Raw genomic sequence first — 26789 nt, 5'->3', positions numbered from 1 at the left:
AAGGCCCGGGTCAAACCAGGCTGGGGGTTAGCTCTATTTGGAGTTGCGGAAGAGCCGGGAGTGCAGGAGGCGAAAGAGGCCGACGTTGTGGCCTTTGCGTCCCTAGTAGCCCGGCGCAGGATCCTACTCGTGGAAGGAGGCGAAACCCCCCGGACTGGAGGCCTGGGTAAATGATATGGCGGGGTTCATTAAACTGGAGCAGATAAAGTTTGCCCTGAGAGGATCGGCTCAAGGGTTCACCAGGCGGTGGCAGCCATTTCTCGACTACCTAGGGGAACGTTAGAGGGAAGACAGATGACCAGCAGCAGCAACCCAGGGGGAGGGGGGGGGGAAGGGGGGAGGGTTTAGTTTAGGTCAAAGATAAAGGGGTTTTGTTACTTGTGTATTGTTTAAAATTTCTGTATTGTTATTGTTGCGTTTGCTTTGTAAGAGGGGAAAAATTGTTGTTTGGGAAAAGAATTTCAATAAAACATTTATAAAAAAAAAAAAAAAAAATATACGGAAGAGGAATCTGAGAGTATACCAGAGTGTTATTATCATAACAATTATGTCTTGATGAGAAAATGGAGACCTGTACATATGCAGGCGGATGAAAAGTGGGCAGAAGTTCATCAAGTAGTATTGCCGGTAGGGTATAAAAAGGCGGTGTTGCGAGTTGCACATGAGGTACCAGTGGGAGGTCATTTGGGAATAAGGAAAACTCAAGCTAAAATCCAGAAACATTTTTATTGGCCTGGACTACATAAAGATGTAGTTAAATTTTGTCACACATGTCAAGTGATAGGGAAACCTCAAGCAGTGATAAAACCAGCGCCCTTAATACCATTCCAGCATTTGAGGAACCTTTTACAAGGGTCTTAATCGATTGTGTAGGACCGCTTCCTAAAACAAACAGTGGGAATCAATATCTTTTGACTGTAATGCATGTGTCTACTAGGTTTCCAGAGGCCATTCCAATACGTAATATTACAGCTAAAAGGATTGTGGAGGAATTACTTAAATTCTTTACTAGATATAGACTACCCACAGAAATTCAGTGGGATCAAGGAACAAATTTTACTTCAAATTTATTCAAAGAAGTTATGGATAGCTTAGGAATAAAACAATTTAAATCAACTGCGTACCATCCTGAATCGCAGGGAGCGTTAGAAAAGTGGCATCAGACATTAAAGACAATGTTGACGGCGTATTGTCAAGATTATCCAGAGGATTGGGATAAAGGAATTCCATTCGTATTGTTTGCAATTAGGGATGCACCTAATGAGTCTACCAAATTTAGTCCTTTTGAACTAATTTTTGGTCATGAGGTAAGAGGACCACTTAAATTGATTAAGGAAAAATTGGTGGGTGAGAAATCGGAAATTACACTATTGGATTACATGTCAAATTTTAGGGACCGATTAAATAGAGCAGGTGAATTGGCTAGACAACATTTGAAAGTTGCACAAAATGTGATGAAACGGGTAGCGGACAAGAAATCCAAAGTTCGTAGTTTTGCCAGTGGAGATAAAGTTTTAGTGTTGTTACCAGTGGTAGGTGAGCCTTTAAAAGCTAGGTTTTGTGGACTGTATCAGATTGAAAGCAAATTAAGTGAGGTGAATTATGTGATAAAAACACCAGATAGAAGGAAGACTCACCGAGTGTGTCATGTGAATATGCTTAAAAAATACTTTGAAAGGGAAGGAGAGAAAAAGGAGGTTTTAATGATTCTAACTCAAAGTGACGAACCAAATCCAGATGACTGTGAATTTGACATACCTCAAATTAAATTGGAAAATGAGGATGTTCTTAAAAATTGGGATGAATTGTTAAGTTACCTTCCAGAGCAAAAACGAACTGACCTGAAAGAGTTATTGATATCACATGGGCAAGTTTGTAGAGATAAATTGGGAAGTACTAAAATGACTATACATGATGTAGATGTGGGTAATGCTGTTCCTATCAAACAACATCCATATAGACTTAATCCTTTAAAATTGGCACAGGTTAACAGAGAGTTTGAGAGTATGCTGAAGAATGGCATAATTGAAGTGGGTTGCAGCCAATGGAGCTCACCCATAGTAATGGTACCTAAACCAGACGGTACCCAACGGTTGTGTGTGGACTATCGAAAGGTGAATGCAGTTACAAGAACGGACTCTTATCCTATCCCACATTTGAAGGATTGCATTGAGAAAGTGGGACAATCTGCTTTTATTTCCAACTTCCAGACATGGAAAGAACATTTAAAACATCGTATGGAGTTCTTCGATCGACTTCAGGAGGCGGGTTTGGTGATGAACCTAGCCAAAAGTGAATTTTGAGAAGCCCGAATCACTTTCCTTGCGGAGTTTCCAATACCCTCAAGACAAAGGGAAATAATGCGATTTCTTAGCATGAGTGGATTTGATTGAACGTTTGTGCAAAAAGTTTTGTGGCGTGATTACTCCACTGATGGACTTGCTAAAGAAACCTAAAAAATTTCAAGGGACAGCGGACTTTCAGACAGGCATTTGATTGCCTGAAAGCTGTAGTAACCAATGTACCTGTATTGGAGAATTGCAAGGGGCTCTGTGGTCAGATTGAACTAAATTATCTGATTCTCAAGAGAAATGCCGAGGAGTAGAGGAATGGATGGATCGTGCAAAGACTTTGTTCAAAGAGACTGTCAATCGAGAAGGATTTTGGTTGGAGGAAGAAGAACAAAGAAAAATTTACTATATTATAATACCTGTTTCCATGTGTTGTTTTTTAAAAAAAACGAAAAGGTATATTTACTGTGTACATTTCTTAGTGGATGGTGCAAAAGTGAAAAATGAAACCATCTTGAAGTTGATGGGGTTTTTTTCTTGGGGGGGGAGGTGTCATGTGAGAGTACCTTTAAGACATGGATGTTTAAGCAAGGTACCTTTAAGAAAACAGTGATGTCAGAGAGTGGGTGTAGCTGAGGTCAGGCCAGCCATTTTGCAGTTTAGTTTTGCAGTTTGAAAAGAGCTTGGGAGTGTCTGTGTTTGCAGTGAGCTGGATCTCTGCCATGAAAGACTATCTCTGGATCATTTGGGTGATTTAAACTCATAATAGTAAAGCCTTTAACCTGATGCGATTCTGTTTAAAGGTGTTAAGTCTCTTGGAAGTTTAAAGGAACATTTTGAGGAATTATTTACTATTGCAATATTTTCTGAGTTATCTTTGAAGTAAGGGGTGTTAAGAGATCCAATGTTTATTTACGATGTTAAGTTGAGTTCATGGAATAAACAGTGTTTTGTGTTTAAAAACCCACGTGTCCATAATTATAATCCCACACCTCGGGAAGAAGCCGTGTGCTAGGAAAAGCAACAAATACATTAAAGAGGGAGGTTGGTTGAACTCCATGATACATTTTGGGGTTCTGAAAACACCTCGCCCATCACACAAGCTACAGATGAACAGGAATATTCCCAAGTGTTATCTCAGCAACACCAAAGCCAAGGGGTGGGATTCTCCCATTCGGCGGCAGAGTGTCCACGTCATCACGTTTCACGATGACATGAACGGGCCGCTGGGAGTACCGATTCTGGCCCCGACAGGGGGCCAGCACGGCGCTGGAGCGGTTCAGCCTCCCATCCCAGCGCGAACTGTGCGCCGCGGGATCCGCGCATGCGCAGTGGCCTCCCACAACGTGTTGGCCCCGACACAGCATGGCGCGGGAGTTCAGGGGCCGACGCGGAAGAAAATAGGCCCAGGGAGCGAGAGGCCGTCCCACCGATCGGTGGGCCCCGATTGTGAGCCAGGCCCCACCGGAGGCCACCCCCACCCCCTCCGCTTGCCAGCATTGGGGCGGCGTGTCCCGGTTGCGAGGATTCTCCGACCCGGCCCGGGGTTGGGAGAATCCCGCCCATGTTGTTCAACTTCTGCCGGAAAATATGACCCAAAGTCCCTGATTCCATCTCTTGTCAGCTGCTCGTAAAGGTTGAATTCTTTCTAATTCTGAGTTTAGCTTCAAATCTCACATTCTTGCCTTGTGAGGACCACATATTTCCAGACCAGCTGAGACAGGGCGAAGGTGGAAGATGTTGCAACGGTGAAGATACAAGGTGTTAATGATGGTGCAAATATGAGATTAAAAACTCACCTCCGGGTCAAATGTGATATCAAGGTTGCAGACAGACTAGTTTAATCTCTGAACTGTTGCCAGGGAGAGGGAGAAGTGAAAAGCTAGGGAACTGAGTCTGGGGCAGGACACGGACCAATAACAATTTCTTCAGTCATCCTAAATTTTAATAGGAGGAGATTCCTGCGCATCCAGTACTGAATGGCTTATAATTTAGCAAATATGAAGGAAAGGAGTCAAGAGAGATAGTGGTGAGGTCATCAGGATGTCATCAGTGCACATGTGAAAACTAATGTTGTGCTTTTGGACAATATTACTAAGGAGCAGCATTTAGATGAGAACTAGGAGATGGACAAGGATCGAACCTTGGAGGACGCAAGATGTAATGGTCAGGGAGCAGGCGGAAAGGCCATTCAAATGATACTCTGTTGACGATTGGATAAATAAGAATGGACTGTGTGTGAGAGCAGTCCCACCCAAGTGGACGACAGTGGAGAGGCATTGGAGGAGGATGGTGTGGTCAACTGTGTCAAAGGTTGCAGAGAGGTCAAGAAGCATGACAAAGGAAAGTTTATCTTTGTCATGCTCACATAGGATGTTATTTGTCATTTGTATAAGAGTTGTTTTTGGTCCTGTGGCTGGAGCCAAATCCTGATCTGGAATCCCAGGAAAGATGGGAATGGATTTGGGAGGCGACAACATATTCAAGGACTTTAAGGAGGAAAGGAATGTTGGAGATAGGATGATAGTTTGCATCGATGTTTTAAAAAATAATTCCTATATGGGATGTAAGCATCACTGGCTAGGAGAGCATTTATTACCCATCCCCAATTTCCCTTGAACTGAGTAGCTAGCTAGGCCATTTCATGGGGCATTTAAAGTCAACCACATTTCTGTGGGTCTGGAGTCGCATGTAGGCCGGACCAGGTTAAGGACGGCAGATTTCCTACCGAAAGACATTAGTGAACCAGTGCGAGGATGGTGGGGTCAAACGTCTTCTAAAAACTGACTGGTCTGACCATGCTTCATGTCATCAACCTTTCTCTCAGTGCTGCTGCAAATCTAGTTTCAATTCTATGAACCGCTTTGGGATGTTTTATTCCATTAAGGTCCTATGTAAAGTTACTGAAAGAGTCATCAATAATCTTTATTTATCGTTCTATGATATGGGGGTGGGAGGGAGAGGTGGCCCACTATAGGCTTGCAGAGGGATCCTTACGCTGCTGTCAATGAGATTTCCCATTGATTCCACCCCAAACCCCAAGGCAAGGAATCACCGTCAGCGGGTCTGGAAGATCCCGTTGGTGTGAACGGCTGGAAAATCTCTCCTCCCCCCCCCCCCCCCCCCCCCCCCCCCACTCCCCATGGTCTTTAGAGACACATTTCTTCCTCCTCCTCTCCCCAAAGAAAAAGTACCTATTGAATTTCCTCTATCTATCTACAGTCAATTAAATCTTTCATGACTTTCTAAAATATGGAGATGGTAATGACCTGGTCACTTACTCTTTTCTGGTCTGTCGCAGGGAAGTGTCTCAGTAGATGATGCCCACAGCAGTGAACAAGGACATCAGAAGAAAAAAAATGGAGATGATTTAATCAGGGTAGCTACACCAGAACAGAAGAAAAAGTGGGAAAGAAAGAAGAAACAGAAGGAAAAGGTAATTTTAGTTTCTTTATATGTATCATTAAGAACAAACTAAGATAAATTAAGCAAATAGAGTCCAGGAAGTTATTGTAAAAGTAACTGAATTACCTATAAATACAATATTAATAGGGTGGCATGGTGGCTCAGTGGTTAGCACTGCTGCCTACTCTGCTGAGGACCTGGGTTCGATCCCGGCTCCGGGTTACTATCCGTGCGCAGTTTGCACATTCTCCTCGTGTCTGCGTGGGTTTCACCTCCACAACCCAAAGATGTGCAGGTTAGGCGGATTGGCCACGTTTAATTGGGGGAAAAATAATTAGATACTCTAAATCTATTTAAAAAATGAAGAAAAAAATCCAAATTAATAATGGGGCTGGTAATTGCCCCATGAATTTATGTTGAGAGTCATTACTTCTCCGGAAAAAGTTACTTTCAAGGTCACATTTCCAACACACACATCAGTGAGTCTGTGTCAATCAAAATCAAACACTCAAAGTGGCTTCTGGATAATATCAGCCAGCACTCTAAAAACAATTTCCATCCCTTCCTAGCAAGCAATACTTTAAACATTTGATATTATTACAATTTCCAATGGCAGTCTAATTTACACATGGCATATTTTGATGAAGTGATTACTGCGAAGGATCCTGTACAGTATTTGAAGAAGAACAGAGTAATTCAGTATCCTGGCTAAAACCTATGTTTCAGCCAGTATCACTAATACAGAATATCTGATAAGTAATCTTGGCCGGATGTTCTCCGGCCATTCACTGGCAGTGGGTTTCCCGGCAGCTTGGGATGACTTCAATGGGAAATCCCATTGACAATGGAGGGAGGCCGGAGAATTCTGCCCTTATTGCTATTAATGGGATCTTACAGTGCACAATTGGCTTCTGCGTTTCTCTCCATTTAAGAGGGACTGCACTTCAAAAGTGTTTAATGAGCTGTGAAGAGCTTTAACTAATTTTAAATTATAAAAAGCCGAAGTTATATGCAAGCTATCTTTTTATTTGCAATAATAAGTTAAAAATGTGGGAGGCAACTCAATTTATCTGGCTCACCCTTCCATGACAGGTATAGGAGACTTGTGATTATGGTAGTAGAATAGCAACCCAGAGGTTGCGTTCAAATCCCACCAATGCATGGTGTGAAATTGAATCTAGTAAATCTGATCATTTGTGGGACGAACACCGGACTATAGCTTGTTCACTTATGTCCTTCACTTATGTATGAGCCTCATACAACTTGCCTGGTGTGGTCTGGACTGGCATACAATCTGGCTTATTGCTGATGCTTCAGGACAATAAGGGATGGGCAGTAAATATTGCTTTCCCATTGTTCTTCATCACCCAGGAGCAAAGTTTTAATAAAAAACAATATTTCCCCACCACTGTATCCCCTTGCCTCTTGAATGGCTGCGGAGTTATTTATTTCCGATTCACTAGCCTTTGCAGAAGCATATTATAGGTATTAATGACTGTGAAGAAGTGATTCCTGACAATGTGCTTGTCTTTTCCTAGTTTGTACATTTTTGTCCTTTCCAAGTTTACATATAGTGGAACATCAGAGTGTTGCAGATTTTTGAGAACAAGTGAGCTGTACTAGTTTAAAACACTGAGCAAAGAGCTTTATCACTTAAATAATGTGTTATTCCTTGATTTTGGTTTGAACTGTCATGTGAGAGTCCCTTTAAGAAAAGTGTGTTTTATCAAATGGCTGCAGTGATGTCATTGTGTGGGTGGAGCCGGAATGTGATTCTGTTTTTTACTTTCGTTTTGAGCTGGAAGCTCTTTTTGAAATGAAACAAAAATGAAATGAAATGAAATTCACTTTTTGTCACAAGTAGGCTTCAAATGAAGTTACTGTGAAAAGCCCTTAGTCGCCACATTCCGGCGCCTGTTCGGGGAGGCTGGTACGGGAATTGAACCGTGCTGCTGGCCTGCCTTCAAAGCCAGCGATTTAGCCCTGTGCTAAACCAGTCCTTTTGGCTCTCTGTTTTAGTTTCGCTTACAGTTGGAGAGCTGCATTCAAACCAAGCAGATGGTCTCTCTCTCTCTCTCTCTCTCTCTCAGCATGATAAAGAATGTCTCCAGATCACTTGATGATTTCCAAGTAATACCTGTTTCCGTAAGGAGTGCAAACCTACTGTCTTTGTTTAAAAAGTGTTTTGGCTTATGGATATTGTTAGGGAAGTTACTAAGGGTTACCTATCTTTTTAGGGTGTTATCAGGGTTGGTAATTGATAAGATGTTTATTGTGTGTTTATAAAATGTTAACTGGATTCATAGAATAGACATTGTTTTTGTTTAAAAATACTTTTAACTCTCTGTTGAATCACACCTGTAAAGTGGGCCCTTGTGCTCGCCATATCCAAAATCTATTAAAAGTTGTGGGTCAGGTGAATATGATATACTTTGGTGTTCTCTAAACCCTGGCCCATAACAGAACATTAACTTATTTTATACAAAGTTGCTAAACGTATTACTTTTCCACAGAGTTCTGCTCTTTCTGACCCTCCTCCATTGACAGACCAGCAACCTCAACAAGACAATGCACACATCAGGAAAAGGAGAAGCAAACATTGCTGCTGTTCACCAAGTCCACAGCAAACTCTTCTCCCTCATAATTTCCGAGCCTACCAGCTCTACACGTTATACAGAAACAAGGATGGCAAAATCATGCAGGTAAATGCACAAGGCCACACTGCTTGACTGTTTTCCGTTTATTCACCCAAACAATTTGGAATATATTCCAAGGAATACTGACTACTGCACACTAATGTAACTCGTAGAACAAAAGATTATCACCAATTCATAACCTGACTAGTTCAGCTCAATCATCCCAACTCAAAGATTTGACTGTGTTCTTGAAATCATTCCAAACTCGAAGATTGGACTGTATTCTTGAAATCATTCCCTGTTATCAATTATAGTTTTTATCTATAGTTTTGATTTATGATGACCTTCTCATTCAGTTTAATTGATTGGTGTCCACAGTTTTGCAGATCCTTGGCATATAATTGTAAGAAACCATTTTGTCATCAGTGTTCATTGCATATTTGGGCACAAATTGCACCTGTTTTTCTCCTCCTAAATTTAATGGGAGGAAGTACTTGTGTCTCTTGTACCGAAATTCTGAATAAACAGCTAGCCGTCGGCAAGCTTTTATTCATTGGCATTGGGCAGTAAAGTTTATCAACATGTTAAGATGCAGGTTTAGCCAAAATTTAGCTTTGTGTAAAATTTCCCAATAATCAACTACTTATTAAATATAATTCCTAGCATATCTCCCATTTAAAATGTTAATTTGGTTCATGCTAATGTGGGCTGGTGAAATAAACTCTGTTCAACTAAGTTGAATCTGATTTTTCTCTCCCTCTGTGTAATTGGATGCTGGCGAATGGGAATCATTTTTCAACCCTTCAGTAAAACCGATCAACGCCAGTGCGTTAAACTCAAAAGTATGATCTGTATATTCCAGAATCGTGAGCACTTGGAGCTCCTCCAACCTTTCTAATAATTGATTATTAATTCAGGGTGATGTTGAATTTATGTTATTTTCCTGTTTTAAAAAAATGTATAATTGCAGCCTCTCTTATCCAGAAGGTTTTTTGCTTCTTAAGGTGATTCATTTCAAGTGATGGAAATTCCACTGCACATAGTGCTCTCTCTTTCCTTTCCGAGGTTCATCCTTTGCTTTAGTATCAGGCTGGGTTTCAGTGTGGGCCAGCATTGATCCTAGCTTGATGTGTCCTTGACTATCCAATTGAATTGCTTGACATTGCTGAGGAACTTCAGATTACTTGATGTTTACTTAACTTTGGCAAGATGCTGGCCTCAGAATAGAGGGCAGCTGCCAGACAGGGTAAAGCATGTGACTTTTGTTCTGTGAGTGATTATGCTGGGTTGCTCAGTCGCGAGAAGGATATTGCCAGAGGCTGAGACCCAGTCTGTCTGCCTGCCGATGAGATAGACTTGACCGTAAATGTGTAGTTAATGACTTCCTATGTTTATAGCTAAAAGGGGGCAGTGCTTTGGCGCAGTGGTTAGCACTGCTGCCTCACAGCACCGGGACCCAGGTTCGATCCCGACCCCGGGTCACTATCCGTGTGGTATTTGCACATTCTTCCCGTGTCTGCGTGAGTCTCAGCTCCCACTAACCAAAAAGATGTGCAAGGTAGGTGAATTGGCCATGCTAAATTGCCCCTTAATTGGAAAAAAAATAATTGGGTACTCTAAATTTATAAAATAAAAAACCAAAAAAAATGTTTACAGCTAAAGGCGAAGGAATTTGAAGGACTGTACTGTATAAGCACTTAAAATTTTTGAAGTTCAAGTTATTTCTTGGCAACCGTGAACACTGCTTCAATCAACTACCCAACAAAAATCCTCTCCTGTAGAAGAAGAGAGAAGAATAGGAGTGTGTACAGCGTAGAGAGTTGGCAGGAGAAGGGAAGATGCAGAGTGAGGCCACTTGAGGTAAAGTCAGCTTTTATAATAGTTCTTTCTTAATAAAGAATTGCACTTTTTCGATGCCCCTATAAGTCTCCTGAATGAATTAGAAATGTTGCAGGAAAAGCTGACTTGTACCTTGTACAAGATATCTTGTATCTAACCCTAACCCTGCTCTTGCTAGCTGTCTAACTGAATATTCTGCTGCTGCCTCTCATTCCTGCCAGGCTTCTCACTGCTTCAGATGATTTCATTGCTGCTGCTTCCACGCACAGTGGGCTTATCACCTGGCTTGTAATGCAGAACAAGGCAGCAGCGCGGGTTCAATTCCCGTACCGGGCACCCCGAACATGCGCCGGTATGTGGCGACTAGGGGCTTTTCACAGTAACTTCATTGAAGCCTACTTGTGACAATAAGCGATTATTATTATTACTTTCTGGCCTTACGGTACCTAACTCTACGCCTAGGTGGATCCCCAGGAGTGGATGCGGCCTGCTGCGATTCCCGCACAGTGACCGGAGTCCCCTTTGGCGTCCGTCTCCTGGGGCGACTGGGCCTGAGTGGGCCCAACTGCTGCTCGGGTGTTCCAGCAGGCCCGATGCTGCCCTTGTTCTGCCCACTGCACATCAGATGCAGAGGAGCTGGCCGCCCATCCCCAAGGCACCTTGCGCAACCAGATTGCCAATTTTTCTGTTCTCAGTGCACAATACCCAGTTTAGGATGACCTGTTCTCCAGTTGGTCCCTCAACATATTGGTCCAGAAAAGCATCCTGTACACACTCCAGGAATTTATCCTCTACAGTATTGTTACTAATTCGATTTGCCCAATCTATATGCAGATTAAAGTCATCCCGAATTACAGATGTTTCTTTATCGTGTGCATCTCTAATTTACGGTTAAATCCATTCCCAACATCACCACTGCAGTTTGGGGGTCTATATACGATGCTCACTAATGTTTTTTGACCCTTGGTGTTTCTCAGCTCTACCCATACAGATTCTACATTATTGAAGCTAATTTCCTTCCTCACTATTGGGTTAATTTCCTCTTTAACCAGCAATGCAGCCTTTTCCTCTTCGTCTGTCCTTTCTAAATCCTGAATACCCCTGGATGTTCAGTTCCCATCTTTGGTAACTCTACAGCCATGACTCTGTAATCCATATCATACCCATTTACATCTCTTTGCGGGATTAATTAATTCACTTTATTGCGAATGCTCCACGCATTAAGGCACAAATCTTGAGGCTTGTCTATTTAACATTCCTTGTCCCGTTCCCATTATTTTTCACTGTGGCCCTGTTTGATTCTGGCCCTTGATTTCTCTGCCTATCACTTTTCTTACTCTCCTTTCTATCTGGTATTATAAAGTTATAGATGTTTATAGCATGGAAACAGGCCATTCGGCCCAGCTTGTCCATGCCACCCAGTTTCTCTCACTAAGCTAGTCCCCCTTGTCTACATTTGGCCCATATCCCTCTAGACCCTGTGCCCATGTGACTGTCTAACTGCTTTTTAAAAGACAATCGTACCCGCCTCTACCACTGCCTCTGGCAGCCCATTCCAGATGCTCACCACCCTCTGTGTGAAGAAATTTCCCCTCTGGTCTCTTCTGCATCTCTCCCCTCTCACCTTAAACCTATGCCCTCTAGTTTTGGGAAAATATGTTGACTATCTACCTTATCTATGCTCCTCATTATTTTATAGACCTCTATAAGATCACCCCAAAGCCTCCTAGACTCCAGGGAAAAAAGGCCCAACCTCTCCTTATAACTCAGATCATCAAGTCCTGGTAGCATCCTCGTAAATCTCTTCTGCAATCTTTCTTGTTTAACAATATCCTTCCTGTAATAGGGTGACCAGAACTGAACACTGTATTCCACGTGTGGTCTTACCAATGTCTTGTACAACTTTAACAAGACATCCCAACTCTTGTATTCAATATTCTGACCAATAAAACCTAGCATGCTGAATGCCTTCTTCACCACCTTGTCCACCTGCAACTCCACTTTCAAGGAGCTATGAATCTGTACTCCTAGATCTCTTTGTTCTTTAACTCTCCCCAACTCCCTACCATTAACTGAGCAGGTCGTGCCCTGATTTGATCTACCAAAATGCATCACCTCACATTTATCCAAATTAAACTCCATCTGCCATTCATCGTCTCACTGGCTCAATTGGTCAAGATCCTGTTGCAATCTTATATAACCTTCTTCACTATCCACTATGCCACCAATCTTGGTGTGATCTGCAAACTTACTAACCATGCCTCCTACATTCTCATCAAAATCATTTTTATATATAACAAATAACAGTGGACCCAGCACCCATCCCAGATGCACACCGCTAGTCACAGGCCTCCAGTTTGAAAAACAACCCTCCACAACCACCCTTTGGCTCCGCTCGCCAAGCCAATTTTGTATCCAATTGGCTACCTCACCCTGGATTCCGTGAGATTTAACCTTTTGCAAGAACCTATCATGCGGTGCCTTGTCAAAGGCCTTGCTAAAGTCCATGTCGACAACGTCGACCGCACTGCCCTCATCTACCTTCTTGATTACCCCTTCAAAAAACTCAATCAAATTCGTGAGACATGTCTTTCCCCTTACAAAGCCATGCTGACTTTCCCTAATTAGCCCTTGCCTGTCTAAATGCCTGTATATCCTGTCCTTCAGAATACCTTCTAACAACTTACCCACTACAGAAGTAAGGCTCACCGGTCTGTAGTTCCTAGGCGTATCTCTACAGCAGTTGTTAAACAAGGGCACAAGATTTGCTACCCTCCAATCTTCAGCCACCTCTCCTGTGGCTGTCAATGATTCAAATATCTCAGCTAGGGGACCGGCAATTTCCTCCCTAGCCTCCCACAACGTCCTGGGATACATTTCATCAGATCCTGGGGATTTATCTATCTTAATCCGCTTTAATACCTCCAACACCTCCTTCTCTGTAGTATGTACACTCCTCAAGACATCATTTTTTATTTCCCAAAATTTCCCTAACATTCGTGCCTTTCTCAACAGTAAATAATGATGAGAAATATTCATTTCGGCCATCTCCCATTCCTTGTGGATCTGCACACAGATGACCTTGTTTATCCTTAAGAGGCGTAACCCTCTCCCTAGTCACTGTTTTTCCCTTTATGTATCTGTAAAAGCTCTTTGGATTTTCCTTTGCCTTACCTGCCAAGACAATCTCATGTCCCCTTTTTGCCCTCCTGATTTTTCTCTTAACTCTACTCCAACAAGCCCTATACTCTTCAAGGGATCCACTTGACTCCAGATGCCTATGCATGTCATATACCTCCTTCTTCCTTTTGACTATGGCCTCAATATCCCGAGTCATCCAGCGTTCCCTAGTTCTACCAGCCTTACCCTTCGCTCTAAGAGGCATGTGCTCATCCTGAACCCTAATTAACACCCTTTTGAAAGACTCCCACTTACCAGCTGTCCCCTTGCCTGTAAACAGGCTCCCCCAATCAACTTTTGGAAGTTCCATCGAAATTGGCCTTGCCCCAATTTAGAATTTTAACTTTTGGGCCAGAACTATCATTCTTATAGCTATCTTAAAACTAATGGAATTATGGTCACTGGTCCCATAGTAATCCCTCACTAACACTTCCGTCACCTACCCTTCCTTATTCCCATGAGGAGGTCAGGTTTTGCCCCTTCTCTAGTCGGGCCATCCACATATTGAATGAGGAATTCTTCCTAAATACGCTCAACAAATTTCTCTCCATCCAAACCCCTAATGCTATGGTTGTCCCAGTTAATGTTGGGAAAGTTAAAGTCCCCTACTATTACCACCCTATTTTTCGGCAGCTATCTGTAATCTCCTTGCATATTTGCTTCTCGATTTCCCGCTGACAATTTGGGGGCCTATAGTACAGTCCTACCAAAGTGATATCACCCTTCTTATTTTTCAGTTCAACCCATATAGACTCAGTGGCCGAACCCTTGGATATATCCCCTCTCTGTACTGGCGTGATGTTGTCCCTAATCAAAAACACAACTCCACCTCCCCTCCTTTGTTTTAACCCTTGTTTCCTCCTCCTCTGGCTCCTTGATCCCATCCCCTTGCCATTTTAGTTTAGACCCTTCACAACCAATCTAGCAAATACTCCGCCAAGGGCATCAGTCCCAGTCCAGCCCAGGTGCAACCAGTCCAGTTGGCACTGGTCCCACCTCCCCCTGAACTGGTCCCAATGTCCCCAAAATCTGAAACCCTTTAACCTCACACCATCTATTCAGCTAGTTTTACTCTGACTAACATTATGGCACTGGTGGTAATCCTGAGATCACTACCTTTGAGGTCCTACTTTTCAACTTATTTCCTAACTCCCTATATTCTACTTTTAGGACCTCATCCTTTTTTTACCTATGCCATTTGTACCAATGTGTACCACGACCACTGGCTGTTCACCCTCCACCTTGAGAATGTCATGTGTCGCTCCGAGTCATCCTTGACCCTATCACCAGGGAGACAACATACCATTCTGGAATCTTGTTTGCGGCCACAGAAACGCTTATCTATTCCCCTTAAATTGAATCCCCTATAACTATTGCATTCCCATTGCTTTTTACTCCGCCCTATGCCTCAGAGCCAACCGTGGGGCAACAAATTTGGCTGTTGCTGCGTCTTCCTGAGAGACCATTCTGCCCAACAGTATCCAAAACGGTATTTCTATTTTGCAGTGGAGTGACCACTGGAGATTTCCACACTGCCTGCCTAGTCCTCTTGCTTTGCCTGGTGGTTGCCCATTTCCTCCCTTTATTTAAAAAAAATGTTTTTATTGAGATTTCTGTGGTATACAGAACAACATACATTTTAATACAAATGGAAAAGAATAGAGGACAAAGAGAAATATTTACACATGGGTCTGTTTCTGTTATTTACATCAGTCGTCTTAAATTATTTACAATAGTGGTTACGGTTCCCTGTTTTTCGTTTTCTAGTAGGTTTTTGATTGTGGCTGGGTCCCCTATTCCTCCTTCCTCTTTTCTTCCTGGCACCCCCCCCCCCCCCCCCCCCCGCCCCCGGTAATCTAGCGTGCTTTCTTCCCTCGTCTGTTCTTGTACCCTGCTCTAGTTGTGTTGATTTTGATGCCGTGTCTCATGCTATTTGTTGGGCTTGGTTTGATTCCATGTCGCTTTGTTCTGCCCTCTCCCCCCTCCTTGCTGTATTGTGACTATCCTCTTCTGTTCTTTGGCTTATTGGCTGTTGGCTACAAACAGGTCTTGGAACAATCAAGTGAATGGCTCCCATGTTTTGTGGAAGCCCTCTTCCGACCCCCGGATGGCAAATTAAATTTTCTCCATTTGGAGAAATTACAATAGGTCAGTCAACCAGTCTGCATCGTTGGGAGGTGCTGCTGACCGCCAGCCAAGCAGGATTCTCCAGCATGCGATGAGGGAGGCAAAGGCAAGGGCATTGGCCCTCCTCCTGATGAATAGAACTGGCTGTTCCGAGATTGGCGCTCTTGGGCATGGCTCCACCCTCATCCTCATTATCTTGGACATTGCCTCAAAGAAGGCTGTCCAGAACCCGACAAGTCTGAGGCAAGACCAGAACATGTGGCCGTGGTTGGCCAGACCTCTTTGGCACCGTTCACATCTATCCTCCACCTCTGGGAAGAACCTGCTCATTCGAGTTCTGGTTAAGTGAGCTCTGTGTACCACTTTTAGCTGCATTAGGCTTAGCCTTGTGCATGTGGAGGTGGAGTTGACCCTGTGCAGTCCTTCACTCCAGAATCCCCACCCTATTTCAAACCCCAAGTCCTCCTCCCATTTCTCCCTCGTTTCGTCCAGTTGAGTGGTAGCCCCCCCCCCCCCCACCCCCGAGTAGTCGCCCATACATGTCGCAACAGTTCCTTTTCCCTAGGATGCCCGCGTCCAGTAGGTCCTCTGTCACCCATTTCCATCCTGCCTGTGGAGTCTTAGCCTGCAGTGTGACCACCTCTCTATGCATGCTATCGACGGTACTCTCAGCCTCGTGACTGCTCCATAGTGTCCCCAGATACTGGTCTATCTCCAAAACATGTGCTTCCAGGAGCTGCAACTGGATCACTTTCAGCATGCATATTGGCCCTGGGCACTGGAAAGGTTCCTGACTTCCCACCTGGAGCAGGAGGAGCATTCTACAGCTTTGAGCTGTCCTGCCATGACTTTTCTCTTTAAAACTTTTGGAAGATAATTGAAATCAAATAATATCAATTGCTCAAGGGCCTTTTTTCCATGGTCCTCATTACTGCATAATATAGCCCTTACAAACTATAAACCACAAAATAAAGGCCTCACAAATGATAAGTGACAAGTAGTAAATATCCATCCGACCTTACTCACTCAATCAGCTTCTTCCACTTTCCCCACATCACTTTTGAATCCTTACACCTCAGGAGCTCCAAACACCAAGCTCGCACTCTGATTTCTCACTGCACTCTCAAATTGTTTTCAATGTCCCAATAATCAGCTCCTCTCTTGTCGCCTCTACCCCAGGTCTGGGTGCTGCTCAAACTTGTGGTATCTCTTCACTGGTTTGTGTGTCTGTAAAGATATTGCTGGGGTAAAGGAATAATGTGGATTTGGAGGGTCGTTTGTATTTGTATTGAGATTTGTCCAACCTTTCTATCTGATTAATATAGTACATTTTTTATTCTTTAATTATTTTATACATGTTAAATGTTCATCAACAGACAGCTGTGAATTTATTCAGTAACTTACTTCCACCGTTTCTTTAAAATGTTAGGATCTATCAAGCCAGGTTTCACTCTGGGATCTGACTTGTCCAGTTAACATCAGCCGGGAGCCCTGCAAGCCAATGCCCCTAAGGGACAGAGTGGTCTGACTGGAATATTATCAGTGCTCTGTGCTTGCAGAACATATGAATGACTTCAATAAATAATCTTCAGCCTATATTTAACTGAGGGCACCCAAGCCCAGTGCTGCCAAATTGCAGATAAACTTTCCAACTTCAGGTCAGAAGGCTGTGTTTCCACAAATATCATTGGATATCAGCAGACAAACATCTGTGTGGATTTCCCAGCAGCTTGATTTGCAGACTTCTAAACATGATTTTTCATGTTGAGCGCCCAGTTGATCAAATAAGAAAACTGTTCACATAACGTTAGGGTCACTCTTATAATTTAGTGAAAATATTTGTTTAAAAATATATTTTTTGTATGTGTGATATAAACTTGTCATCAGTAACCTGATGGGTATCTCCATTTGTGAAGCTGGCTTTTATTTATTTATTAATCACACAGCATTTGATTAATAAATCTTATGGGGTATCATAATATTTGCCACTGCAATCCCTTATGTTTATATTATAGTTTAAAGAATAACATCCCTAAGTTCATTGGATAGACATTGGGCCTTATCATTAGTGTGGGAAATGTTAGGTCAAGTGAGCCAGGCACAGTCAAAAGGGCAGGCTTTAAATCGGCTTTTCAAGATGGAGAGAATTTGGTTTGTGAGGAGAAAAGTGCCCGAAGAGTGCGGCACTCTGAGAGAAAAACCAGGGAGAACACACAGTACCCAATAGTTAGGGGAAGATAGGGTATGGCTGGCATGCTGCTCAGGAAGAGATTGCCGGAATGAGGTGAGGCAAGGCACCGGAGTGATTTTTTTTTTTATATCAACATTTTATTGAGGTAGCTATGGTTTTATAGCAACAACAGAAGAAATAATGTATGCACAAATATAAATATAGTGCAAAAAGCCATCTTCCTCTCTCACAGGTCCCACCTTTACTAACACCCTACTCTAAACTAAGCTAAACCCCAACCCCCCCTCCTCCCTTCTGCTGACAGTTAATTTTCCAAAGAAGTCGACGAACGGCTGCCACCTCCGGATGAACATTAACATTGACCCTCTCAAGGTGAACTTGATTTTCTCCAGACAGAGAAAGCTAGCCATGTCAGTGAGTCAGGTCTCCGACTTCGGGGGCTTTGAATCCCTCCACGCTAATATCCGTCTCCGGGCTACCAGGGAAGCAAAGGCCAGAACGTCTGTCTCTTTCTCCTCCTGGATTCCCGGTTCTTCCGACACTCCGAAAATCGGAGTGATTTATAAATGAAGAGGCACAGCTGTATGAAGGCAGGGGTGGTAGGCAAGCATGGTTTAGTGCAAGATAGGATGGGGGCCTTGGAGTTTTGATGAGTTGATATCTTATGCAGGATGGAGCTCAGGAGGTTGGAAGTAAGGTATTGGACAAGTCCAATCTGGAAGTGATAATAGAACATAGAACAATACAGCGCAGTACAGGCCCTTCGGCCCACGATGTTGCACCGACATGGGAAGTCAAAAAACAAAAGCCATCTAACCTACACTATGCCATTATCATCCATATGCTTATCCAATAAACTTTTAAATGCCCTCAAATTTGGCGAGTTCACTACTGTTGCAGGTAGGGCATTCCACGGCCTCACCACTCTTTGCGTAAAGAACCTACCTCTGATCTCTGTCCTATATCTATTACCCCTCAGTTTAAGGCTATGTCCCCTCGTGCTAGCCATTTCCATCCGCGGGAGAAGGCTCTCACTGTCCACCCTATCTAACCTTCTTCTCTCTAACGAAAACAACCTCAAGTCCATCAGCCTTTCCTCATAAGATTTTCCCTCCATACCAGGCAACATCCTGGTAAATCTCCTCTGCACCCGTTCCAAAGCTTACACATCCTTCCTATAATGAGGTGACCAGAGCTGTACGCAATACTCCAAATGCGGCCGTACCAGAGTTTTGTACAGCTGCATAATGTGATGGATCAGTAGTGCAGTTAAATAGGACCAAAGATGGTTGACATTTTAAAGGTGTAAGTAGGCAGTTTTGGTGTTGGTGGGGTTTTCTGTTGCAAACTCTCATACATCTGAATACATATGCATTGGAAGATTACAGTAGTAGATTTCCAATTTTAAAGAAATGGTCGCTTGGTAAAAATTGTCGACTGGAAAGAGAGACATGTTACTGAAGATTTTCTCTTGCACTCGTTAGGACAAACGTAATAATGTCAAATTTCAAACGGTCACGCCAATTTGTGCGAGAGGAGAAAACGGTTCTGATTGGTTGCCAAGTCGATCCTGATTGACTGAGGCATTACCATGGAGAAAGCACTAGGGAACACCTTGTGCCTTTTTTGAATTACGTGAGAGTTTGGGGAGTCTATAGTTTCTACCTTGCCTTCTCTATGGCAACGCCTCAGCCAGAGTTGATTTGCCAAACAATCAGCACCCTCCTCTCCTGTAACATAAATTGGTGTGATTGTTTGAAGTTTGGCATTCTGGGGTTTGCCCTGCTGAGTACAAGATGAAAAGTTTCAGCAACATGTGTCTTCAGCAGTAATTTAAAGAAATGCTCTTGCTGAAGTTTAGCCAAATTGGCCATTAAACTCTCGTCTTTTTTCAGCCAATGACCTTTTGTACCTTTGTCGTTCAGGCCCCCATAAATGGTTGTCGTTGCGAGCCACTGATCAATAAACTGGAGAACCGTCTCGAAGCTACAAAGGAAGAAATTAAAGCGGAACTTGAGATTGTGCAAGGGAAATTGAACACAAAGCTTGGAGAACTGGAAGGAAGAAATAAACATGAGGTAAAGGGAAGCATTTTACTTCCAGATTGTCTATAGATTTCTATGGCCTGCCAGCTCAACAAAGTATTTTCATTATTTTTTTAATTGGATAATTTAAATAGTATTATTTCAACCTATCTGAAGTAGGGGCAAGGGCCTGGCACTCTAAGATTCATCAACCATAAAATAAGCTGCAACTTCAAAATGAACTTCTGAATAGGTTCCAAGGATGACATTTCTGACCCTGCCAATGATTGTACTGCTGCCTGTGATTACTTTCTGCATAACATTGCCTATTTGCAGTGTTTTTTTTTAATATATAAAAGATTTAGGTGCAAAGTGAATCCACTCAGTTCAGAGGAAATCAGATTGTGAAGTTTTCTCTTTGAATAATAATCTTTATTAGCGTCACAAGTAGGCTTACATTAACACTGCCACAAAGTTGCTGTGAAAATCCCCTATTCGCCACACTCTGGAGCCTGTTTGGGTACACAGAGGGAGAATTCAGAATGTCCAATTCACCTAACAAGTACATCTTTCAGGACTTTTGGGAGGAAACTGGAGCACCCGGAGGAAACCCACGCAGATACGGGGCGAACCCTTTAGGGAAGGAAATCTGTCATCCTTACCTGGTCTGACCTACATGTGACTCGTGACCCACAGCAATGTGGTTGACTGTTAAGTGCCCTCAGGGACGGGCAATAAATGCTTGCTCAACCAGCGATGCCCACATCCTATGAATGATTATAAAATAAAGTATTCCTGGTTGTGCTTTCTGGAGTATTAACGAATAGGGTATCTGTCAAAGGCACTGCATTGCCCTAAAGCATGGAGACCATGTAGATGGTGCTAATGAGCCAAATTACCTGATAACCGTTTACAGATAAATCCAGCTCTCGTCATGGTCTAATTTATTAATAATAATAATCTTTATTATTGTCAGTTTACATTAACACTGCAATGAAGTTAGATTAACTATCATATAACTAGCAGGAAATTTATTTGCAAATGATAATATCCAGCTCTACCTCATCTTTTTACACCCTAGTTTCTATGATTGTCACTGACTTAACTGCCTGTCCAGCTTGAAGTTACGAAGGAAGCAATCATGCTTGGAGCTCAACATCAGTAAAACTGATGCTATGCTGCCGAAAAACTTCATTTAACTCCTATGGCTAGGCAAGCAGTTCTAATTCAATGTTGAGATTAACAATCCATTCAAAGACTGTCACGTGTGTTCTAATGATAGCAAAGCCTCAATCACTCATAAGGGGTCGTGTAAACATGTTGTGGGTTCCTTTATCAATTCTAAGCACTTGTGAACAGATACAAATGGACAGAAAGCTTGTGCGCTGCGTTCTCCTCCAGGCCAAAGTGAAACTGGGGCTGGACCATGTGACACACTTCCCTTACAGTGATGGCATCCCAAAATGCTTAACATAATGTTTGGGGAAACAGTAATAGCTCAATGTTGAGGTTAACATTCCATTCAATAGCTTCAGCTGATGCACTGTGAATGGCTGTGATATCACCAGAAATGAACCTCTCCAGGCAGGAGTTGAATACATGGATGATGATCAGAATTGTATGGCCACAATCACAATTTGAACTCTTCCTCATGTTCCACTTAACCAAAAAAAAAATGGTATCACCTCCTTTCAATCTGACATTTCTCTCTTGTAGCATTCGGTGAATGTTATCACAACCTGAATAAATACGGGAATTGGGTGTCAGCTCTGTCTCGGTTGGTAGCACGCTCATCTCGGAGTCAGAATTAGTCTTGTGTGAATTTTCTGTACACTTCTGTACAGAAGCTTTACTCTAAACAAATGTTTTACTTTTCAAACTCAGATCAGAGTTTTAGATAAGCTGACATCTGAGCGACTCTCAGCAGAACGGACAGAATGCCTACATCGCATTGACCAGCGTGCTGTACTAGAGAGACTGGAAGGGGACAAACGCCAGGTAAAGCCACATCTCCTGATAACAAGAAGATTGAAAAATTGGGTTACCTGAGTTTGCAGTATATACTGTAAGAGTCCTGGGAAACACCTACATTGGGTTTTCCTATTAATTAACAAGAGCTAACTTATACATGTATATATATATTAGACTTTATAGTAAGAGTTTTTATTCCTCACCTGCTGTCGGTCCTTCTCCCTCAGGAATGTCTCTTGGAGGAAGACTATGTCGGCTCTCATACTTTTCAGGTGGGCGAAGACTCTGGATCTTTTCACTGGGCCCTTAAGTCCACTGACGTTCCAGATGACTATCCTGGTGGGGAGGTTTCTGACCCCCCCCCGCCCTTCCTGCTTACCTGGTGGATGCTTCCCTGCACTCCAGGGTTTCTCTTCTTTGGGGGGCCATCCAAAATGGCCACGGTTACTGTTCTCAGCATGAGGCCGGGCACCATGAGGCTGGGACCCTGCGCTCTGGGGTTTCCCTTTGTCCAGTGTTATGGGCGAGGTGTTTTCAGAACCCCAAAACGTATCATGGAGTTCAACCAACCTCTCCCTTTAATGGATTGTTGCTTTTGAAGCACACGGCTTGTTCCCCAGGTGTGATATTACAATTATGGACATGTGGCTTTTAATACAAAACAATGTTTATTCCATGAACTCAACTTAACCTGTTAAATAAACCTTGAATCCCTTAACACCCCTTACTTCAAAGATATCCCGAAAATAATATAACACTAAATAACCCCTCATAATGTTCCTTCAAACATACAAAAGGCTTCAAACCTTCAAAACAGTAACACACCAGATCACAGTTAATATATATATATATGTATTCTGTTTGATGGCAGAGATATATCAGCTTGGTTGACTTCAGCTCCAGCACCTTGCTTTTCTTCCTGCAGCTCTCTGGAAACACACAGACACACACAAGCTGCTTTTTCAAACTGAAACCAAAAGCAATAGTGAGCTCAGCTCCCCCCCCCCCCCCTGTGATATCACTTCAGTAATATAATCATCTCCATTCCTTAAAGGTACATTGCTTAAACATCCATTTCTTAAAGGTACTCTCACATGACACCTTCCCCAAGAAAAAAAAATAAACCATCAACTTCAAGATGGTTTCATTTTTCACTTTTGCACCATCCACTAAGAAATGTACACAGTAAATATACCTTTTCATTTTTAAACAAAACAACACACGTAAACAGGCATAATAATAAAGTCAATTTTTCCCGTTTTTCTTCCTCCAACCGAAATCCTTCTCGATTGACAGTCTCTTTGAACAAGAAAGTCTCAGCACGATCCATCCATTCCTCTACGCCTCGGCATTTCTCTTTAGATTCAGATACTTTATTTCAATCTGACCACAGAGTCCCTTGCAACTCTCCAATACAGGAGCATTGGTTACCACAGCTTTCAGGCAGTCAAATGCCTGTTGAAAGTCTGCTGTCCATTGAAATTTTTGACGTTTCTTTAGCAAGTCCATCAGTGGAGTAATCACGCCACAAAACATTTCCACAAATGTTCAATCAAATCCACTCATGCTAAGAAATCGCATTATTTCCCTTCGTCTTGAGGGTATCGGAAACTCCTCAAGGAAAGTGATTTGGGTTTCTCCAAATTCACTTTTGGCTAGGTTCATCACCAAACCCGCCTCCTGAAGTCGATCGAAGAACTCCATACGATGTTTAAAATGTTCTTTCCATGTCTGGAAGTTGGAAATACAAGCAGATTGTCCCACTTTCGCAATGCAATCCTTCAAACGTGGGATAGGATAAGAGTCCGTTCTTGTAACTGCATTCACCTTTCTATAGCCAACACACAACCATTGGATACTGTCTGGTTTAGGGACCATCACTATGGGTGATACACAATCAATTGCACAAAGACTAAAGTTGTACAACTGTGGCTTTATTACAGTCAGATGTGTGGCCTCCTACTGCAGCTGGATAATTGGCAGGGCACTGGAGGTCATGCATATTTATACAGTTCTCCGTGGGCGGAGCCAGCCGGCAGGAGCTACCGGCGAACCTGTAGTGCAGGTCCTACCTTACATCTCCTATTACAGTGGTTCACCACATTCACCCCTGTTAAAAATGAGTCCGGCAGGGGTGACGTGAAACTATGTACAATTAGTATATACAGTTGTAGGGAAAGAAAAGTCCATGTTGACGGTCCGGAGTCCGTCAAAGGTTCAGCCAGTCCGGTGCTTTGGTGCTTCGTTGGAAGCAGCGTAACGGTGGCGGCGAAGTCGGTGCTGGCGGTGGTGGAGGTGGCACCGATGGTGGTGGTGGCGGTGCTGATGCTGGCCAGTCATCGGGGAACTCCGGGAGCATGCACAAGTCCTCTTCATCCTCTTGTGCGGAAAATGGGAGGGGGGGGGGGGGGGTTTGGTCTGGTGGGGTCAATATTGGCGGCGCGGTGGTAGGTGGGGGAGGCGCATTGGTGGGGGGGGGAGCGTGTTTGGGGTGGAACCTGACGGTGCCAGGTCCCTGAGTGAGAAAGTATCTTGGCGGCCGTTGGGGAACTCAACTTGGGCATATTGAGGGTTGGTGTGGACAGGGTGAATCCTGTCCACCAAATGGTCTGCCTTGTGGAGTCGGATGTGCCTTCGGAGAGGGACCGGTCCTGGAGCAGCGAGCCAAGTCGGGAGCAACACCCCGGATGTGGACTTCCTGGGGAAGGTAGAAACAATTCATGGGGTGTGTTATTAGTGGCGGTGCACAATAGTGACCGGATGGAGTGCAGAGCTTCAGGGAGGACCTCCTGCCAGCGAGAGGCTGGGAGGTTCCTGGACCATAGGGCCAGCTGGACGGCCCTCCAAACCATCCCATTCTCCCGTCCTACTTGCCCGTTTCCCCGGGGGTTGTAGCTGGTCGTCCTGCTGCAGGCTATACCCCTGCTGAGCAGGAACTGACGCAGCTCATCGCTCATGAATGAGGATCCCCTGTCACTGTGGATGTAGGCGGGGAAACCGAACAGAGCGAAGATGGTGCTGAGGGCCTTGATGACGGTGGCAGACGTCATATTGGGGCATGGGATGGCGAAGGGGAATCTGGAGTACTCATCGACCACACTGAGAATGTACGTGTTACGGTCGGTGGAGGGGAGGGGCCCTTTGAAATCCACGCTGAGGCGTTCAAAGGGATGGGAAGCCTTCACCAGGCGCACATGGTCCGGCCGGTAGAAGTGCGGCTTGCACTCCACACAGACCTGGCAGTCCATGGTGGCTGTCCTTACTTCCTCGACAGAGTGGGACAGATTGCGAGCTTTGACCAGATGGTACAATCGAGTGACCCCCGGGTGTCAAAGGCTGTCGTGTAGGGCCCGGAGTTGGTCCACTTGTGCATTGGCACATGTACCCCGGGAGAGGGCATCTGGGGGCTCGTTGAGTTTACCGGGGCGATACAAGATCTCGTAATTATAGATGGAGAGCTCGATTCTCCACCGCATGATTTTATCATTTTGGATCTTGCCCCGCTGTGTGTTATTGAACATAAAGGCTACCGACTGTTGGTCCATAAGGAGAGTGAATCTCTTACCGGCCAGGTAATGCCTCCAATGCCGCACAGCTTCAACGATAGCTTGGGCCTCCTTTTCGACGGATGAGTGTCGAATCTCTGAGGCATGAAGGTGCGGGAAAAGAATGCCAGGGGTCTGCCTGCCTGGTTTAGAGTGGCGGCAAGGGCGACGTCTGGTGCGTCGCTTTCTATTTGGAAAGGCAGTGACTCGTCCACTGCGCGCATCCCGGCCGTGGCGATGTCTGCTCTGATGCAGGGGAAAGCATGTTGTGCCTCGGTCGCAAGGGGGAATTGGATGGACTGAATGAGTGGGCGGGCCTTGTCCGCATAGTTTGGGACCCACTGAGCGGAGTAGGAAAAGAGCCCCAGGCAGCGTTTGAGGGCCTTGGGGCAGTGGGGGAGGGGAAGTTCCATGAGGGGGCGCATGCGGCCGGGGTCGGGCCCGAGAAGTCCGTTTTGGAATATATCACCGAGAATGGCTAACCGGGTCGTGCTGAACACACACTTCTCTTTGTTGTAGGTCAGGTTGAGAAGAGTGGCAGTGCGGAGGAATTTATCGAGGTTGGCATCGTGGTCCTGCTGGTCATGGCCGCAGGTGGTGACATTATCTAAGTACGGAAAGTAGGCCCGCAAATCGTACTGGTTGACCATTCGGTCCATCTCTCTTTGGAAGACCGAGACCCCATTTGTGACACCGAAAGGGACCCTAAGGAAGTGGTAGAGGTGACCGTCCGCCTCAAAGGCAGTGTATGGCCGGTCTGACTTCCGGATGAGGAGCTGGTGGTAGGCGGATTTCAGGTCAATTGTTGAGAAGACCCGGTACTGTGCAATCTGATTGACCATATCAGATATGCGTGGGAGGGGGTACGCGTCGAGCTGCATGTACTGATTGATGGTCTGGCTGTAGTCCATGACCATCCTGTATTTCTCCCCAGTTTTAACCACTACCACTTGGGCTCTTCAGGGGCTGTTGCTGGCCTCGATAATACCCTCCTTAAGCAGCCGCTGGACTTCGGACCTGATGAAGGTCTTGTCCTGGATGCTGTACCATCTGCTCCTAGTGGCAACGGGCTTGCAATCCGCAGTTAGATTAGCAAAAAGGGAGGGGGGATTGACCTTGAGGGTCGTGAGGCCGCAAACTGTAAGGGGGGGGGGTAAGGGCCCGCCGAATTTGCACTGGAGGTCCAGGCCCAACAGGAGTGCAGCGCAGAGATTAGGAAGGACAGAGAGGCAGAAGTTACTAAATTCTACGCCCTGGACCGTGAGAGTGACTGTACAAAAGCCTCGAATCGGGACGGAGTGGGATTCGGAGGCTAGTGAGATCCTTTGATTGGCAGGGTGGACCGTGAGGGAGCAGCACCTTACCGTATCTGGGTGAACGAAGCTTTCGATGCTCCCGGAGTCCAGCAGGCACGAGGTCGCGTGGCTGTTGATTTTAACCATCGTCGACGCGGTGGCCAGGTTGTGCAGGCGAGATTGGTCCAGCGTCATCGAAGCGAGCTGCGGGTGGCCATCGGATGCTTCGGGTGGCGAGCGTGTGCGGTTCCGATGTCGGGATGTCCGGAGACCCTGTGGGGGACA

The 26789-nt window shown here is 44.5% G+C and overlaps 1 protein-coding gene across 4 annotated transcripts in view; it reads left to right on the top strand.

The window, feature by feature from the left end:
- The window catches only part of ankrd6b (ankyrin repeat domain 6b), a 334311-nt gene that overhangs the window by 279181 nt on the left and 28341 nt on the right, over positions 1-26789 (top strand). For all 4 annotated transcript variants that reach the window (XM_072499767.1, XM_072499764.1, XM_072499765.1 and 1 more), the window contains 4 exons: positions 5593-5727; positions 8210-8398; positions 19595-19747; positions 21578-21691. In XM_072499767.1, coding sequence (XP_072355868.1) covers positions 5593-5727; positions 8210-8398; positions 19595-19747; positions 21578-21691 — 591 coding nt within the window. The remainder of the gene's footprint in view (positions 1-5592; positions 5728-8209; positions 8399-19594; positions 19748-21577; positions 21692-26789) is intronic.

Source organism: Scyliorhinus torazame, chromosome 4, assembly GCF_047496885.1.
Source record: "Scyliorhinus torazame isolate Kashiwa2021f chromosome 4, sScyTor2.1, whole genome shotgun sequence".
In the NCBI taxonomy this organism is placed as follows: domain Eukaryota; kingdom Metazoa; phylum Chordata; class Chondrichthyes; order Carcharhiniformes; family Scyliorhinidae; genus Scyliorhinus; species Scyliorhinus torazame.
The sequence above is the reverse complement of the archived record's forward strand: the minus strand, read 5'-3'. Positions and strand labels throughout refer to the sequence as shown.